The following is an 18,558-nucleotide window of genomic DNA, read 5'->3' as shown; positions in this document are numbered from 1 at the left end:
ACTTGTTAGGATAATTGATACGTATAACACAGGATAGTTAATGTGTGCAAACAATCTAATATAGTATTTTGATCTTTAATTATCGCGGATGATTTCATGCTTTTGAACGTTGTGAAGTTTTTGTATTTTAAAAAGTCACAGTGAAACCTTGATAAAAGATGAAAAACATACTACGAGTATAATATGATTGCGCGTGGTTAATTTAATAAAATTAAAAATTAAATATATAATTTTATAATTCATCTAATATAATACAAATTACAACATAAATATATGATAATTGATAAGAGAATGTGTATAAACTATAAGTTATAATGCCGTAGTAGTTTTCTTTCGGATTTATGCATTTTACCGTCGTTCAGTAGAAAAGAATGTTGGAATGTAAAATATAATAACTATTTAATTATCTTGATAGTTAATAACTAAAACCTATAATTATTAAAAGTGGCTATTAGTTACCCACTTGGCACTTAAAATCTATTATGTGTAAAGACGTGTATACATATAATATAACCTATCCTAAATATTAATTATTTTTGTTTAATAATAACAATACCATTAATTGTACAACCAAGTATTAGTAAATATTTATATTAATGGAAAGTTCGTAAATATTTTCTTTAAATTACTTAAAAATAAAGTCTAATTATATCATTAGATTCTTCGGATTATTTGATTTGGCATTATTTCTTATTAAATAAATTAAATCCTAGTATTAAATCAGTATGATAAATTGATAAATGATATTATTATTGAGAAGTTAATGGTCTGGTAACAATAACTGAATGACGTAATTGACAGTGTCTCGGTGACACCAAATACTAAAAATACTATATTTTATTGTGTTTGTACTGTTTGTAGTGATAATTCCATGGCTTACTATTTTTCAAATAGTAACTAGTAAAATAATATGGATGTATAATAAAATGATGTATAATATGGAAATCGTAGTCCATATTCTAAACCAAGTCTATGATGGAAACTTACAATAATACTATTATTATACTATTAATAAAATTATAATATTGTATACTTAACCAATAGTATTTCTGTGTTTGATTCATAGTATTAATAAATAATAATATTTCAAAATAAATCAAAAATGTTATTATGTATAGAAAAATTTATATATATACCATTATATATACTCGTATACGTAAAAGTCTTTTTAAATAAGTAATTTTGTTAAAATTCATATTATATAGGTAATATTAAATGTTTTTAAAAATATGTTTATTTTTAATATTTGTATACAGTTATAAGAACAAACTTTATAGGATCTTGCATTATTTAAATTTTCGAGAAATTTTACCCAGTCAATAACGTTTTATTTAGATTTATAAAACAAGAATTAAAAAAAATTGAAAATTTGTCATACTTAATAATTGGTCAATATAATTTAATATTAAAATGTTGAAAATGTTATCTTATAATAAAAATGATAATATAAACCTTTGGTGAAAATGTCAAGAATTTACTATTATTATTTTTTTTTTTAAATACAAAAAAATATTAAAATTGTTTGAGGAGAAATATTTTTGGTGCTAGGGTCAAAGGGCCAATGTCAATTTTAATCACTTTTGGGAAATTAAGAATAAATCCCATACTTTTTTTGTTTTAAAATTTTAATCATTTAGGGTACCAATATTTATATTCATCACAAAAAAAAAAACTAATAAAAATTTTAAAACAAAAAAAATACGTGTTTTATCCTTAATTTCCCAAAAATGATTAAACGTGACATTGGCCCTTTTTGACCAAAGCCTCAGAATTATTTTAACGGGCATAGTCGTTTTCGATCAAAAACGTACCTTTTCCTTTTCAGCCGATTCATATTTCGACCAAATTTAAAAAAAAACTGATTCCCTTTTCGGCCAAAACAAAAATTTATATAATACATATAAAAATATAAAATAATTGCTGCTATATAATTTTTTAAAAGTTGCATAAAATGTTGTAAAATAATATACATTAAATCTAATAATAAGAATTTATTTATTTATTTATTTATTAATTTATTTATTTAGAATATTTTTAAAATATAAGAATATTAATACATTAACATTATTTTTATGTTAATATGCCACAATAGGTATATTATGTACAATATTGTATAAAAATTTTTAAAAATTAGTATAAAATTTAATTTTAGATTTTTCAATTTATCTTACAATATTGCATCTGGAGAATTATTATTTGAAAAATACAATTTATTCTTGTCGAAATTATTCACAAAACGATATTAATAATACACACAATAAAAATGATCACTATTGTTACATATATTTAAGTATTTTATTTGCGTAAAAAATCGTGTTTTTCCTTCATTTTTTTTTTGTTTTTCCGTGTAAAAAAATACTAAAAATTTTTCACTTCTAACCCGTAAAGTACTAATTAGATCCAATTAACTATCAAAAGCCACCCTCATATCTTCGCTCAGAATCTAAAAATTTTATTTAAAAAAATAAGTTTCGTATAAAATTATATTCAAGAGGACATACCACATACCGACATGTATAATTTATTGTCTCTGTCTTACATACATATAGAACATGACAAACTTTCAAGTTTCATTCAACGGAATCGGTTTTGTGCTGTTGCCTGTTAGTTTTCATATTAGAGTTAATTTACCTATAATCAAACTCAAATTATGATATAAACTATATATAGGATTCTCATAAATTTTTATTCATATTTTAATTTGTGAGCTATAGTAAAATATTAAAATTTTGAAATGCTCCTAACTCATTTATTCCGCTGAACGAAAATTTGCTGTACATGCATTATGTATATAAGACGCGTAGCAACTGCACACACGGACGTGGGCGTCCTGTTGTGAAAATTTTTTGTCAAATCTAGCCGTGTATTGATTATTATTATAAGCTATTCTATAGTAATAATCATTGACGTTTCGACCGCGATGATACAAGTGAATAAGTGATACAACTATATACGGTATTATTGTCACTCGGGTTTGAAACTTTTAAAATATTCCTAATCGGCAGCTGGCAGTCACTTTTCACCCTTTTTTTTTTATCGGGTAGCGTTAAAAAGGTAACCACTCTAACTTTATTACGTGTTCATTAATTTGTCGCGCGCACATATGCAATTTATGTAATCGGTGTTTACAAAAAACGTTGAGTATTGGTGTACTCACTCCTCCCACGTCATCGCCGAAACCGTAAGTACTGTGAGAACGTGTGATCAGTCTCCCCACTCACTGCACGACTACAACAGACGTCGACGATAATGCTGAGAACTATAACACACCTAACCTACGATACTTACGGTACTATTATATAGCGTCCAGCTGCCGATGAGAACGTCGTCGATCCGCGGACCGATCTGCACATAGACCATCGCATCATATATACCGCAGCAACCGACCACACGCACGCGATATGCAGCAGGCCGTCGAGGCGTGGAACTCGCGATTTTTCAACGTGCTGAGGTACGCTTGGGACGCGGTGTGCCGGGCTTTGGTGCAGGCGTACGCGGCCGTCCCGTGGACCGGGCGGGACGCCGCGGGCACCGCAGCCGCTGCGCCCGGTGCCCGCGAGGCCGTGCCGCTCAGCGTCAACTACCATTTCACGCGGCAGTGCAACTACAGCTGCGGCTTTTGCTTTCACACGGCCAAGACGTCGTTCGTGCTGCCGCTGGCCGAGGCCAAGCGCGGTCTGACCATGCTGGCGGAAGCCGGCATGAAGAAGCTGAACTTTTCGGGCGGCGAACCGTTCGTCCGGGACGGCGGCCGGTTCATGGGCGAGCTGATCCGCTACTGCAAAACGGAACTCCGGTGGGCCGGCATCAGCGTGTCGATAGTGAGCAACGGCAGTCTGATCCAGGAGAAGTGGATGCACCGGTACGGCGAGTACGTGGACATGCTGGCCGTGTCGTGCGACTCGTTCGACGCCGACACGAACCGGACGATCGGCCGACGGCAGGGCGGTCGGACCGACCACGTTTCCAAGCTGTACGAGGTGCGCGAGTGGTGCGGACGGCACAAGATCGCGTTCAAGATCAACACGGTGGTCAACACGTACAACGTGAACGAAACGTTCGCCGAGCACATCGACCGGCTGCGGCCGGTCCGGTGGAAGGTGTTCCAGTGCCTCCTGCTGGATGGCGAGAACGCGGGCGAGGGCGCGTTGCGCGACGCCGCCCGGTTCTACGTCACCGACGAGCAGTTCGACGGGTTCTTGCGCCGGCACGCCCGAGTCCGGACGCTGGTGCCGGAGAACAACGACGCCATGCGGGACAGCTACCTGATCCTGGACGAGTACATGCGGTTCCTGAACTGCCGCAACGGCAAGAAGGAACCGTCCGCGTCCCTGCTCGACGTCGGCGTCCAGCACGCGCTCCGCGGTTCCGGTTTCGACGAAAAGGCTTTCCTGGACCGGGGCGGCATTTACGTGTGGAGTAAACAGCAACTGTCCAAAGACGATCTCGAGTGGTAACGCGGGCCAAATATTAATTTTTCTTTCGCAGCACCTCGTCTCGCCGATATTATTAATATTATTCTTATATAATGCAAATATATACTTAATTAAACGTAATAATATGTCCCTACGCCCTATGCGTTTAATTTTACGTTTTTGCTGTGTGCTATCTCATTCAACTGATTTCAAGTCACGGTCGTAAGAATATATAAAATTATGATAAATGTGACTGAATAATAAAATTTAAAAAAAAAATTGCATTGAGTGAGATTTATTAATAGAGCGAATTGACCTTCTTCATAGTTAATATGTCCAATATATAGGTACCTAACCTATAATATAAAGTATAAATATTATCTATTGACTATCGTTTTTTAAGTAGCAATATAATTTACAACTTGTGCAATTAGCAAATTTACTAGCAATTTATAAGTATGTAAAATATTATAGTATAGGTACTAAATATTCATTACTCGTTTATTAACAATTAAAATACTGTGAAAAACGCACGACAAAACAGACAAATTTGTCGAAATTATCGAAATTATCGAGATTGATGGTAAAGACGTAAAGTTTCATATTGACTACGCTTATGTAATGATTTTAAGTATAACTAAGAATGTAGTTTAAAAATAAAACTAAAGATCCAAATATCCAATGGAATACATGATTGACTACTATCATGGATAAGTATGGTAATGCCGTTGGTATAATATTATGCTCATTGCTCAATAATACATTTAGGTACCCGTCCGTTTTTGTGGCAAAATACATCAAAACATTGTAATAATATAACATAATACTACTATATAACTATATGTCTATGTAAGTACTCGTACAATTGAGTTACATATCAATGTATTATGTATATTGTATTATGTTGTATATTATGTTTTATTTAATAAAAATATGTTTTTACACGCGAACAAAGATAGTGGTTATTAATATTTTTTTGAATGAATTTTATTCATAACTCATTATTATCAGTTATCGGTTAGAGATGTGTACCGTGTACGTATTGTGTAGGTTTGTGTGTTAAGGTTCTACTTTTTTAATTTTTTTTTTTTTGTTATTTAGACCATAACTGTTTTTATAATGCATTCCATTATTATTTAAAATAATATCTAATTTTAGTTTACAACAAAATGATATAAAAAATGAATATTTTACAAAAGAACAACGTGAACGGTTGTATACCTCGCGCGTAGTTTTTACAGCACTTAAAATACGTGGTAGCATTCATTATAATATACTTATCTGATGGAAAAGTACTATATTATAATGATAAAGACATAAATACATAATAGCATAATGCAGTATAAGTACCAACTACTTACGACTTACCTCTGTTGTTATTACCACCGTGATATTGTTATCCGTCATTTTAAAAAGGGTTATCAGTTATCACTGTATTTATTCTGTAACAATATGTTTTATTTTGTAAACAATTTAAAAATATCTAATGTTTACAGCCTTTGGAATTACTTACCACTAAAAAAACAAACTTTGTGCGGAGTAAAAACTGTCAACAGTCTGCGGCAAGGGCGTCATGCAACTTGCAGAACGTCTCTATTCTTGTCTTTTTGTCTATAACTCAGTACCCTCGCGCAACAGAGCAGTCAATGGTTCAGCTATGACAGAATATTTAACCACAAACCTGCGAAAAATCCGATGACGCCTAAAAATCGTCGGACTAAATGCACGTCATTAAATAAACTTCCAGGCAGGTCATTTAACAGTGATAAAAGCGGTTTTTCGGCTACCTTGGCAGGTTAATTGGTATCTTCAGGTAGTCGCTTATGAGTTCGAGTTGAGTGAACATACAGCTTTCGGCCAATGACTTCAACTGTTCATACATATCCGGAAGGGGGTAATATGTTGCTTCACCGTTTTTTCAGTCTACAAAAATCGACTTAAAAATGGTCCCCCACGGCCCCCCGGTTTATTTAACCAGAAGCACCGGACTCGCTTACCGGGAAACGGTATCGAGTACTTAACTACTCCGTGCTGTTTCCAATCAGCGACTATACATTATGGAATTATGCCCCATAAGTCCCGTATCACCCTTAATATCTCCATGGGAAATTAATATATTTAAACTTGGTTTTTTTTACAATACTAAGTATGGATATTCTGATTAAATGGCATAAAATTCAAAAATTTAAAAAAAAAATGTTTTTATGCCTTTAATTATTTAAGAATTTTCAGTTGTTAAGATAGCCATTTTGTTGAACATATTATTTAAAATATAATAATTAGGTATAGGTATTCAAAAACAGAACTTGCTTTAACTTGGTAGTTGATCTATTTTTATTCAATTTTAATATTTTTTTTCTTTTCAACTGTTTTGAAATATACGTTCAACAAAATGGCTATCTTAAAAGTTGAAAATTCTTAAATGCATAACAATTTTTTTTTAATTTTTGAATTTTATGCCATTCAATCAGAATTTCTTTACTCAATATTGTAAAAAAAACCGCGTTTAAATATATTGATTTCACATGGAAATATAAGGGTGATAAGGGACTTTGGGACATACTGCATTGGTGATTTCGTCTCTATCCATCTGAATTTTCTTGTATGATTGACACACCATAGATCTATACCTGGGACTTCGTGGGTATTTTAGTTTTTGTAGTTAAAGAACTAGAAAGAAGATTCACAGATAATTTTGGTTTGTTGGCATCATATCTTACTAATACCCTTAAAGTGAACAGCATAAGTTATTAACAATAGATACCTTTACCAACTACTATTAAAAATTATCGAAATTATAATAATGTCAAAGCAACGAATTGATGGACTTGAAAAGTACGAATTTGCATTCAGTGAAACTTATTAACTAGCTATTATTATAGTAACTATTCCAGTTTTCTGTGTAGCGTGTGAAAAAACTTATTCATGACGTTTAAAAAACTATTCGATTAAAAATTATTCCTGATTAGTATTAAGATAGGGAAATTATTATTTTAAAAGGTAAATTTTAAATTATTAAGACTTACTATGGGATTCTGCATAAGGGGTTTTGGGGGAGTATGATGATAGAAAAAATTTTTTCTAAAAATTGTTAGTTCAACTAATAGAAATTTCCCGGTTACGTGTCTGGTAATCAATACAAATATTAAATTGTTAAAAGTTTTGCCAACCGACAAAATGGTGCCAAGGGATAATCCTAACTTCAACTAAAACCCCCGGAGTGTCTTATCTAGTTTGTATTATAGAAGTTTGTGAATATTTGTGGCATGCGGGGGCCTTGGAATGATAAAACGAAACTCCTTAACCGCGATACTGGGCCATTAATTGTAATGTGTTGATAATTCGAGGTCATACGTATGAACATATAAATTATATAAAAAGGAATTAAGTATTTACTATCATCTATATTAGTGTCTTATAGATCGTGCATTCTCGTTTAATGTCATCCACGAAATAGTAAATTCGTTATGTCATCCGCACGTAGATGTGTCCAAATTTGTAACGCCGCGCCATCTAAATGAATTTATTTTCTTTATCGTTATCAACTGCCGCTGACTTTAGCTGGTAGATGGCGTTGCCGTTTACAACTGAAATTAAAACATTTTAATATGATGTGTTATATCAATTTTTATTACAAACTATTTTCCGAATTTTTTTTGTTATGCTTAAAGAAAAATGAATGCGAGATGTTCAATAAAATTGTCTAGCTTTATAACGGAAACCTAAAAATCTTTAAATGAAAAATAAAATAAATAACAATAATAAAAATGTGCCTGATGCTCTGGTAATAAAGTGAATTTCTTCAGATAGTAACTTTACTGTAATACAAAAATAAAAGCCGATTTTTTGTATTTCTACAAGCTATATGACTTCGAAATAAAATTCGGATAAATTTTGATTGCATTAAAGTACTTTATTCATTGAAATGTTTATGTTTCAGAAAAAATAATGTATTAGGAAGGAAATTTAATTTTGTCAAAAAAATTGGGAATAAATAAAAAATACATTTCATCTCGGTCGGGTCATTTTATACGTTGATAACAATTTTATTATTCATCATTAAAGCAAAAAATAAATAATTATTATTATTAATTATTAAAATGTTTTTTTTACATCCCTGCTGTATAGCCCTTAAACGCAAAAGAGAACAACATTTTTAATAACGCAAGTCCTTCAATTTAAAAAAAAAATAGAGTGTATTTTATTCAAATAGTTATTATTAATTTTTAATTAAGGATTTATAGTGATGTTAAAATTAATTAAAAAAAACAAAAACGATGATTTTGAATATTATTTTAAATTTACAAGTTATATCATGATTACCATTTTAGCGAGTAGTAGTTACCTTAACTAGTAGTAGTAGTTAACTTTAAATTAAATTTTAAATCCACAGTTTTTAAGTATTTCCATCTGGACAATTTTTTTCTTTTTTGTAACAAGTTCCATATTTGCATATTGGTGATGAGTAAATGACCAGATTGTCTTCGTAATTTGTTATGAATAGTTATGATAAAACACTGACAAAATGCAATAACCGTTGTTGCAATCTGTCGTGAAACGGGTAAAATACTGTATCAGGTGAAAACATTTTTTTGCGATTTTTATACCATTACCAAGGTACAAAAGTCAAAAGCTCAAATTCATTTTGCGCTTTTAAATTATCGAAAAAAGCTAGATTCGCGCTTTTGGATATCAACCGTGTCCATGCCCAGATCTGAAAACTGTTTTTGTTTTTATAATGATCACAAAAAGCAAATCATTTCAATCAACAAAACCACGAGAAACGTTGGTAACTGGCATTTGCTTACCCAGATATTTAGGCCATCTTGAAATCTGAAGAGGACATTTATCATGTAAGTAAAAATGTAAAATGTATCCATTCAATAAAAATTATAGACAATTCTACATCATTTTTTTTTCAATATCATATGTTAAACATACCTACAATGTATTAGGTATTGATTTTTCAAGTCATTGTGCTCTATACAATTGTTGAATTGTTAACTGTAATGAACTATTTTAACCACGTTTTAACGTATTAAAATATGAAATATCAAAGTAACTAAGTACAGTTTTTTCAACTTTGCAAAATTTTCTACTGTTTGTCTGTTCAGAATACTTAAGGCGATAGGACAGTCAGATAATAATTTGAAAATAATATAATTATAATAAATATTAAATAATATTATTAACCTTGTGGGCTTGTGTTGATTATTATTTATTATTTAGAGCTACCTATTATTGGCTATATTTTTTAACAGAAAGGAGAGTATGAATAATTCAAAGTTGGAGTTATTAAAATAATTTATCAAATTTAGGTATACTGTTTAAAAAATTTTTAGTTATAAGTAAAATACAAGTATAATTATTAAATAATTTTTATAGTTAGATTTACAAAACTATTTTTTCAATATCCAATCAAAAATTAAATTATTTATCTTTTGGAAAAATTATAAATTGAAAGATATCTACAAAATATCAAACAATGATTTGTAAAAATTACAGTTTTAGTATAATTTAAACTTACATTTTTAACGATTACTATTAACATAAGTCAACGTATTTTTTATCTGCTCATATTCTAACCATTTATTGTAACATTTCATCATTTATATTACCTAATTTTCAAATGAACTTGCGTGTTATCTATTGTTAAATTAAATCAATCAAAGTTAATTTTCATATAATGAATCTTCTTAAATATAATGTATATATTTTCATATTAACAAAATAATAAGTTATACGAGTTGTTCACTTCAAATAATTTACTGCTGATGTTCAACATGACAAACTGTAATTATTTAATACTTGATCAATATGTAAAAAGGACAATATTTAATTTAGTAATAATAGCTACACATATGTCAAATTGTAAATTGTTTTATTTTCACTTTTGAAATTATAACGGTTCTTTTTATATTTTGATTTTTTAACAAACATCAACTGCTGACATGTATTCAAATACAATATTATCACAATGAAACATTTATGTATATAAATTTAAAAAATCAATTTTGCATTTATGTAAAAATGTTTTCAAAAATATTTTCTTATTTCACAATATTAAAAAAAATCAAATTTTTTTTTATTAACAATAGTTTTTAACGTGCATTGCTTGTATAAATAATTTACTTAAAAAACATTCCATACTTCTCATAAAAAAATACACAAAAGTTTTTAACTTAAACTCTATGCATGACAGCCTTTTTTTTCTCTATACCATTACTAACAAAAAAAAAAAAAAAAAAACAAATGGCACCTGATGAGCTATATTCTAAATAAGACATTAGTTTTGGTGTAAATGTTCGCATATTTTGCGGACTAACCTATGTCTAATTATATAATATATATTAATATAGGTACCTTGTTGGTTTTCTATAAGAAAAAAAAAATAACAAACTTATTGATTTTGTTAACCATACCCGAAAGTTTACATATTAATGGCACCATAATACAAAACGTGTTGCCATACATTGGAATTATCACAAATTTTAATTATTACTTTTTTTTTTTTTTTTGAAGACTATGAGCTTTTTCAAAGTACAAAAATAAGTCTGTATTTTATTTATATTATGTTATAACATAAATATTAAGTTGTTATCTTATAATATTTATTGCGTATTTTAGTCTTTATAAAAAAACCAGATACATGACTATTTGGTTAAAAAAAAAAAAAAAAAAAAAAATTGTCAATTTATATTTTGTATTTAAATTATTTCCAAATTTTTGTTTTCTAATGATTTTAATTAGTATAAAAAAAGTGGAGAGGTAATGAATGGAGGAGGCCTCTTAAACTCTAGCCGCTAGGAGATGCAATGATTGGTAATTGAGCAGGAGCTCGGCTACCAGTTGTTTCATTGGAACATTGTGGTTTACCAAGTGACCTACGCTGTACAATCATGGAATGCGATGGCGGTGAAAGTCTTTTTGCAGCAGCAAGAGGTACATCAGTTGATGAAAACAAACTAAAATGCTGCAGGAACACTCGATTAGCCGACATAGCAGACTCTGCAAATGTAGATAGAGCACGAGCACTGTTGTTACGTCTTATAACACCTGGTGTATTTAGTTCATGATCTTTGGGTTTTTCTTGTTGTAGTCTGAACACCCATGGATGATTTAAGACCTCAGCAGCACTTGGACGAGCACTAGCTTCTTTAACCAGCAATTTGCTGATCAAATCTTTGGCTTCACTTGATATGTCTGCCCACTCACGGTCTGGAAATTCATAACGACCCTCGTGAATGCTAATAAAAAGCAAACCCTAAAACAAATAATCACAATTAAAAATTTGATATTTAATTATCATTCCATGATAGTCTTACTTGACATTCTGGACAAGCATTTCCTGATTCCCATCCACAATTGGAGCCACAATTCCCATAAAATGGTGGATAGCCACAAAGAAGTATGTAAGCCACTACTCCAAGTGACCACAAGTCACAACGCTTATCATAATAATGGTAATTGGAATCTGGACTTCCAACAAATGCATCTACCACTTCAGGAGCCATGAAATCAGCACTTCCTACTGGAGTTAATAATTGTGGTGTTGCACTGCCATCAACTGGATTTAACTTGATACCAGATCCAAGATCAAAATCACATAACTTAACAGGAGTTAACGCTACAGGATCGACACAAAGAATATTTTCAGGTTTCAAATCGCGATGAGCTATGCCTATATAATAAAACAAATTATATTTAATTAAAATTCAGAAAATCAAACAAAAAATATTGTTAAATAAAGTACCTTTTTGATGTAGAAAATTTAATGCACTTGCTAAATCTTTGACAATAAGACTAGCTTCACATTCTGTGAATCTCTTTCGTTGTTGAATTCTATCAAGTAGCTGTCCACCTACCACCTTTTCAAACACCATGTAAAATTTGTCATCAGCCTCAAAGAATTCAAGCATTTGAATGATGTTTGGGTGGCCTTGGCAATGGTAGAATGTTTCAACTTCCCGGAATACACGTGCTCGAGCATGTTCGGCAATTTTGTCAATCACTTTAACAGCAAATTCTAAGCCAGTTAACACACTTACACACGTTTGAACAGATGCGTAAGCACCTTGTCCTAGCACTTCACCAGTCAATTTATAAGCATCTAAATAAATAAAATATAATACATTATTAATAATTTGATAATAAACACAGCATTTAATAAATTATGTAATACGGGAAACAAAATGTATTGTTAATTGGTAATAACCATATTACAAGAATCAAGTACTTAAATCAACTTAAAATGTATTCTTTATCAGTTTATAGATTAATTTATAAATTTGAATACCTATTTGATAAAATATTTTATGCGCACTTTGAAATATGTTATAATCATTTATCAATACATTTTTTCATACATAATAAATTACCGATAACTGATAACATTTATAAATGTATCTTAGCTAACTCAGTCTTTTCAATCCAATAGTCAAAAAAAATTATTTATCATTAACACATATTATAGTGAATATTATATTTAATAAAAAAGTTTAAATGTTCTGTTTTTAGTAAAAATACCTTGGAAAATTTAGATTTTCATAAAATTGTAACAAATATTTATATTTTATAGCTCAAACAATTTAATTTTTGAATAATTATTCTTTATTTTGAAATATCAAATTTGATATAGATATCATGTTAAAAATATTTTTATCATATAAAATTCTATGTCGTTTAGAAACAATTAAAATTATAATTTACTTATCATTCATTTAAATTATATAATAATAACATATTACAATATTTCATCATTAAATTATTAAGTTCTTACTACTTATTCTATACATTAATTACCTACAAATTATACTAAAGAGAAAACAAAGAATTTTAGATTTAATAATTTACATTTTTAAGGACATATTTATTGTTATTATGTATCTAAAAAAGAGCTAGAATCTAAAATGTTGAGATAAATATTATTGTATTCTTGGAATAATTGAAAAGTGCTATTTTTATAATGTATCAAATTTAAGTAAGAATATGATACTGTATAAAACACAATAACATTCCAATGACATTTTAACCTTCAGTATTTTTAATTTATAGTTTTAATAGTTTATTAATTTATATTAAATTTTAATAAAAGCAAAAGATCAGGTTGAATCAGATGTTAACAAAAATGATAGAAAATTAAGCATCAAGTGTATATTACAGGAAATATTAAACTCAGAAACTTATTCCTATTAGTCACTGCTCGGCAAAGTCATTGTGTATTAAAATGTTGGCAAATGTACAGTCGTTTTATTAACCGTAACAAAAACTATTATAAGAGAATGACCTACTAATGGCCGTCAGGTAAACAATTATCACCATTTCAAGCAAATAAATTTAAAACATAACAAATTAATATTGTTTTGTAATTGTTGTCATAAGGGGCAAAATATAATATCTAATACATCTTGTAGAGCATATATACCTTGGAAACAAGATGTCACGAGGCTGTTGGTGATCTTCTTCTTCTTGCGCTTGTTACGAGCCTCTTCTTTTCTCAACGACAGCGATTCGTTCTTTTTTTCATCCGGAACATCTGTCAATCAAAATCGGAACGCACACGTTAGAACTACAATCTTAACATATTATAAATCGTGTTTCTACACACGGCGACTGTGAGGTTAGGGCACAATATACTTACTTTGGGTGCTCTCGGTTTGTCCGGGGGTTTCTTCTTCAATGATACTCTCGACCATTGTGATTGATGACGACGGCGTTTCGTAAGATCAGTGGATAATACTTATGCGAGTGAATAGTGGAACACGACGCGTACACGTTCGTTGACAAACGCGTAGCGGTCACAAAATAATTTAGTAACGAATAAATATTTAATTTAAACTTAAAAAAAAAACAATATAATATCACAGCACTTAATAAATTATCTGTCGACGAACGTAATAATGTAATAATATTAAAAATAATATTGGTAGTTAAATATTATTACGCTTCTCCGCCCGTATAATATAATATGACTATAAATATAATAATATCTTTTATCAACACTCGTTTCTTCTTTGTTTTCCACCCGACGAGAATTATCAGCGGGTTTTTACTCGGTATTTATACGGGGCGGCAAAAAGACAATATAAATAAATAACGAAATAATTTACAAAAACCGGGACGCGTAGGACGACGACGACTCGTAATACTTTTGAACACGACCGACGATATAATAATAATTATTATTATTATTTCATTCGATCCCGGGAGCGTTGTTACGGTCGCACACAGTTCTCGACTACACACACGATGGATGATCTCGACGGTACACGCAGAACAACTTCGACGATTGTGTTATATAATAATAATATTAATAAAATATTATTATTTGTCGCTGTTCGTTTCGCTACACAACACGCCGCCAACACACCACACGAGACATGCAAAAGCGAACGGGGACGAACGCTTCGAGCCAACACGACAGAGCGATACGGACTGGGACGCGACTCTCGACTGACTGAACTGAAAACACGCCACAAGGTAACGGCGGACCGGCCTGGTGCTGCTGTTGTTGTTATTGTTGTTGTTGTTGTTGTCGTTGTCGCTGTCGCTGACTCTCTCGCACGCACACGCACACGTCACACAAACCGAAACACGCTTTACCGCTGGTTGCGCAGTGTTGATGGAAACCGGCGCACGACGACACTACCGGCGCGGCCGACCGTCCCGTCCCCTTTTATAGTTTATGCGGGACACTGCGCGTCCCGCGCCCGCCCGTCCCGGCACGTTTTATTTAGGCGGCGTACACACCGACAGCCGCCGCCTCCGTCCGCGGAAACGCTCAAACGTTGTGGTGGTCGTCGTCGCCGCCGTCACTATTATTGTTGTTTTTTCGGCCGACTGTGTGTGTGAACTCTACACACGAATTTTTTTTTTCTTCTCTTTTTCACTCGTCTTCATTTGCGTTGACGTCACATTTTTATCTTCGGAGAGGGAACGCACACGCTACGGCGACGACGACGATGATGATGATGATGATAATAATAATAATAATATTATGTGTGTCCGTAATAGCTGCTGCGACGTAGAGCGTCGTCTCTTTTACCCTCCCATCCGTTCCGTCGGTTTTTTTTATTATATTTAAATAAATTAAAAAACTATAATACTATACTCTCCATAAGCGCGTTTGACGTAGGTAAATTTATCGCTTTTTATTTTTATTTTTTTATTTTTTTTTTTTTACTTTGATTATTATTATTATCATCATCTCGATTATTACGGTCCCGACACAGTCGGGTGTAGGGGAACAGGGGGCGAGGGGCTAGTTATTGGTAGGTACGTGTTATAACCGAGCAACTACAACTATATTATAGTAAGTAATAACTAATAACTAACAAGTAACAACGCTCCCGTAAAAGCGTTAAGTCTGATTAAAATAATATAATATTATGGTACACGTACAACGTCGTCGTGAACGGTGGTACTCGTGGTGTTTACTGCTTCTCGTGATTTCTAAAATTTAGTAGCAGATCCGAGTGAAATAATTTAATAATTATTATTATGCTGTTCTCGGCCGTCCGGAGTGTTATATGGACACGAAAAATAATATCTCGCCCTCCAATTTAGTTAATGCTACGGTGCCGTTCAGAAGTGCACACGATTTCGGTTGGGGCCCTCGTACTACGCATTACGTTTTATACAACACGCGGTAAATAATACAAGAGACCCGGCATAGGTGTTCCACGCGTGTTGATATTGGACGTGTAATAATTTATAGGACCGTAAAGTATGTACCACACACAATATTACCGCGTCTACCGCGAGGATGACACACAATGATAATATTATTATAACAGCGTTTGTCATCGGTTGTAGAAAATACGTGCAATTTACCGGTAAAATGTTGCAACACATACAATTCGGTAAATTTGAAAAACGTTTAAATGGTTTTTTTGTCATTTTACTTGTGTTCCCGAAATTGTTCACGCCGATATTGAAACTAATGGTTATAATTTATAATTTATTCCGTAAGTGATGACATCTGTACTCGACTGATAAAATAAAGTAACCACGGTTTTACATAAATGAATAAGTAAATATTAAAATAATACAAGATATACAGGTGTCGGGTAGTATAATTATTATATAATAATAAAATATAGTAAATGTATTAAACTATTTAACATAATGTCTAAAATTCAAACCGTGTAAATTATATAAGTAACATTATTGGTTACGATGTTTTTTAGCTTTTCAAAACGTGTAAAAAGACTAAACACAATACGTCTGTAGTCCATAGTCTTATGAGTTAAGACTATTATTATTATGGACTATCGAAATACATAGTACGTTAGTCGTTAGTAGGTTTCTAAATATTATAGATTTTACGCTTGTAAAAACATTTAAAAAATAAAGTCACTCGTTTGTAACAACAATAGAAAAAAAATTATGAAAAATTTGAGTAAATAAATTTACTTTACCCGCAAAATTTACCTAGCTCACATCTCCAATTTTATTAGTGTAATAATATTATGGCATTACAACATTATCGTTTTAGTATACTCAAATAGGTACATACTCAAATTAGTCGTATTTATTTGTTTTATATATTTTTATCACAACAGAAAATTACTAGGAATTGTACCTTATATTATACATATTATGAATAGTGTACCCACCCACCTACGGTATCTACTAACCATAATATTGTAGTATAGTTGTTAGCGTATTTCATATTTTATTCATACACGATAGTACGACACGAGTTCATGATCGTTCAAAACGTTTGAAATCGAATATTATAATTTATAATGTATTGATAAGTTGCATCACTTTACTGTTTTTTTTTCAAAAACATTATTACCCTTTTTAGTTTTACATTTTCGAAATTATATTTTTATTTTCAATATGCGTTATAAACACGCATTTATATGATAATTGACAAAAATTAAATGTTGTATTGTACATTTTGACTAATTGAGAGTAATGAAAACTCAATGGTAGCTGTTTATATTAGTTCACAGATGAAATTATTTATTTACCGAATTTATATTCATAGTATATTAAATATGAATTTATAACATAAACAATTAAACTTTGATTGTTTGATAAAATATTTTTTGGAAAAAAAAAACAAAAACTTATCTTAAAACTAGATAGGAGTTATAAATATAAATTATAATATACTTTTATTATTGGTAAGTAATTCGGTAAATTAGATGAATTTTTATTTTATTTAACGACTGTATTGTTAATTTTTATTAAATGTTTTAATTATTTAATCAAAGAAACGTTATCGTCAAATGCCAATTTATAGTGTATAATAAATAATTATAAATGTATTATCAATTAATAAGCAATAATATAAAATACAAATGATTAAATTACACGTGTTGCATTATTATAACCTAATATCAAAACACAAGTCGTAATTTGTAGTGATTTACGCATACACAAGTACACAAAATAGTTTAAATTATATTTAATGTTAAATACATACGCAATAATGCCTATACATTGCAGTGAATTCTGATTTTTTGTGCTTTTTGCCTAACAAACCTTAATAATTTATTCATTTTATTGTCTTATAGAACAATAAAGTTATTCTGTAATTTGAATGTTACTTTGCAATACCTATATTTAAAAGTTTTCGTTGAGCATTTGATTTAATAATATTATACCATAATTAAAAATCAATGGTTGTACATAAAATAATTTGAAATGTTATATCTTATATTATGTTTTTAAGGGATAAAATTGGTTTTATAGGTAATTGTAACAATAACCAAGATATTTCCAAATATATCAGCTATTGCTGATAAATTACGATTATTTAATAATTTTATAATATTATACTGTTTATACATATAACGTTAAAGAAGACGTTTTTCATTAATGTAAAAAAAATATTCAAATACTCAGAAATAAGCCAAATGAAAGTTAAAATATTATCTGTTATTCTTAAGATGTAGTATATTTTAAAATTGAGATTTTGTAATTTATTTGTTTCGGTTGTAATTCTATGATCACATTATACAGAACGTATATAATACGATATTATATAGTATGTGTATATTTTGTATTATTATTTATTTGTATGTATAATGTAGGCTAATCATATATTCATATAGGTTAGCTGCTGGGTTACATTTATTTATTTAAACCTTTTATTATTTTAATAATGAAACATTTTATATTTATCTTT

The 18,558-nt window shown here is 30.5% G+C and overlaps 2 protein-coding genes across 2 annotated transcripts; one reads left to right on the top strand and one right to left on the bottom strand.

Moving 5' to 3' along the window:
* Nucleotides 1-3,196: 3,196 nt before the first annotated feature.
* LOC114121715 (radical S-adenosyl methionine domain-containing protein 2-like) lies at nucleotides 3,197-4,565 on the top strand. The gene has a single exon (XM_027984159.2). The coding sequence runs from the start codon at nucleotides 3,402-3,404 to the stop codon at nucleotides 4,455-4,457; it is 1,056 nt and encodes a 351-aa protein (XP_027839960.2). The 5' UTR covers nucleotides 3,197-3,401; the 3' UTR covers nucleotides 4,458-4,565.
* A 5,714-nt stretch (nucleotides 4,566-10,279) lies between these two features.
* LOC114121732 (MAP kinase-interacting serine/threonine-protein kinase 1) lies at nucleotides 10,280-15,081 on the bottom strand. The gene is made up of 5 exons (XM_050200009.1): nucleotides 14,056-15,081; nucleotides 13,840-13,950; nucleotides 12,169-12,525; nucleotides 11,741-12,096; nucleotides 10,280-11,679 (listed from the first exon to the last, which is right to left on the bottom strand). Exons 1-5 carry the CDS (start codon nucleotides 14,108-14,110, stop codon nucleotides 11,212-11,214), a joined length of 1,347 nt encoding a protein of 448 aa, XP_050055966.1. The 5' UTR covers nucleotides 14,111-15,081; the 3' UTR covers nucleotides 10,280-11,211.
* Between the last annotated feature and the right edge of the window lie 3,477 nt (nucleotides 15,082-18,558).

This window comes from Aphis gossypii, chromosome 2 (genome assembly GCF_020184175.1).
Source record: "Aphis gossypii isolate Hap1 chromosome 2, ASM2018417v2, whole genome shotgun sequence".
In the NCBI taxonomy this organism is placed as follows: Eukaryota; Metazoa; Arthropoda; class Insecta; order Hemiptera; family Aphididae; genus Aphis; species Aphis gossypii.
The sequence above is the reverse complement of the archived record's forward strand: the minus strand, read 5'-3'. Positions and strand labels throughout refer to the sequence as shown.

What these genes read in the sequence shown, in the direction of transcription:
- LOC114121732 (XM_050200009.1), bottom strand. Translation starts at nt 14,110, where the DNA reads ATGGTCGAGAGTATCATTGAAGAAGAAACCCCCGGACAAACCGAGAGC. An exon ending in AAATTTTCTACATCAAAAAG is followed by an intron (nt 12,097 to 12,168) that starts GTACTTTATTTA and finishes TTTATTATATAG; the next exon opens with GCATAGCTCATCGCGATTTG. An exon ending in ATGCTTGTCCAGAATGTCAA is followed by an intron (nt 11,680 to 11,740) that starts GTAAGACTATCA and finishes TATTTGTTTTAG; the next exon opens with GGTTTGCTTTTTATTAGCAT.
- LOC114121715 (XM_027984159.2), top strand. Translation starts at nt 3,402, where the DNA reads ATGCAGCAGGCCGTCGAGGCGTGGAACTCGCGATTTTTCAACGTGCTG.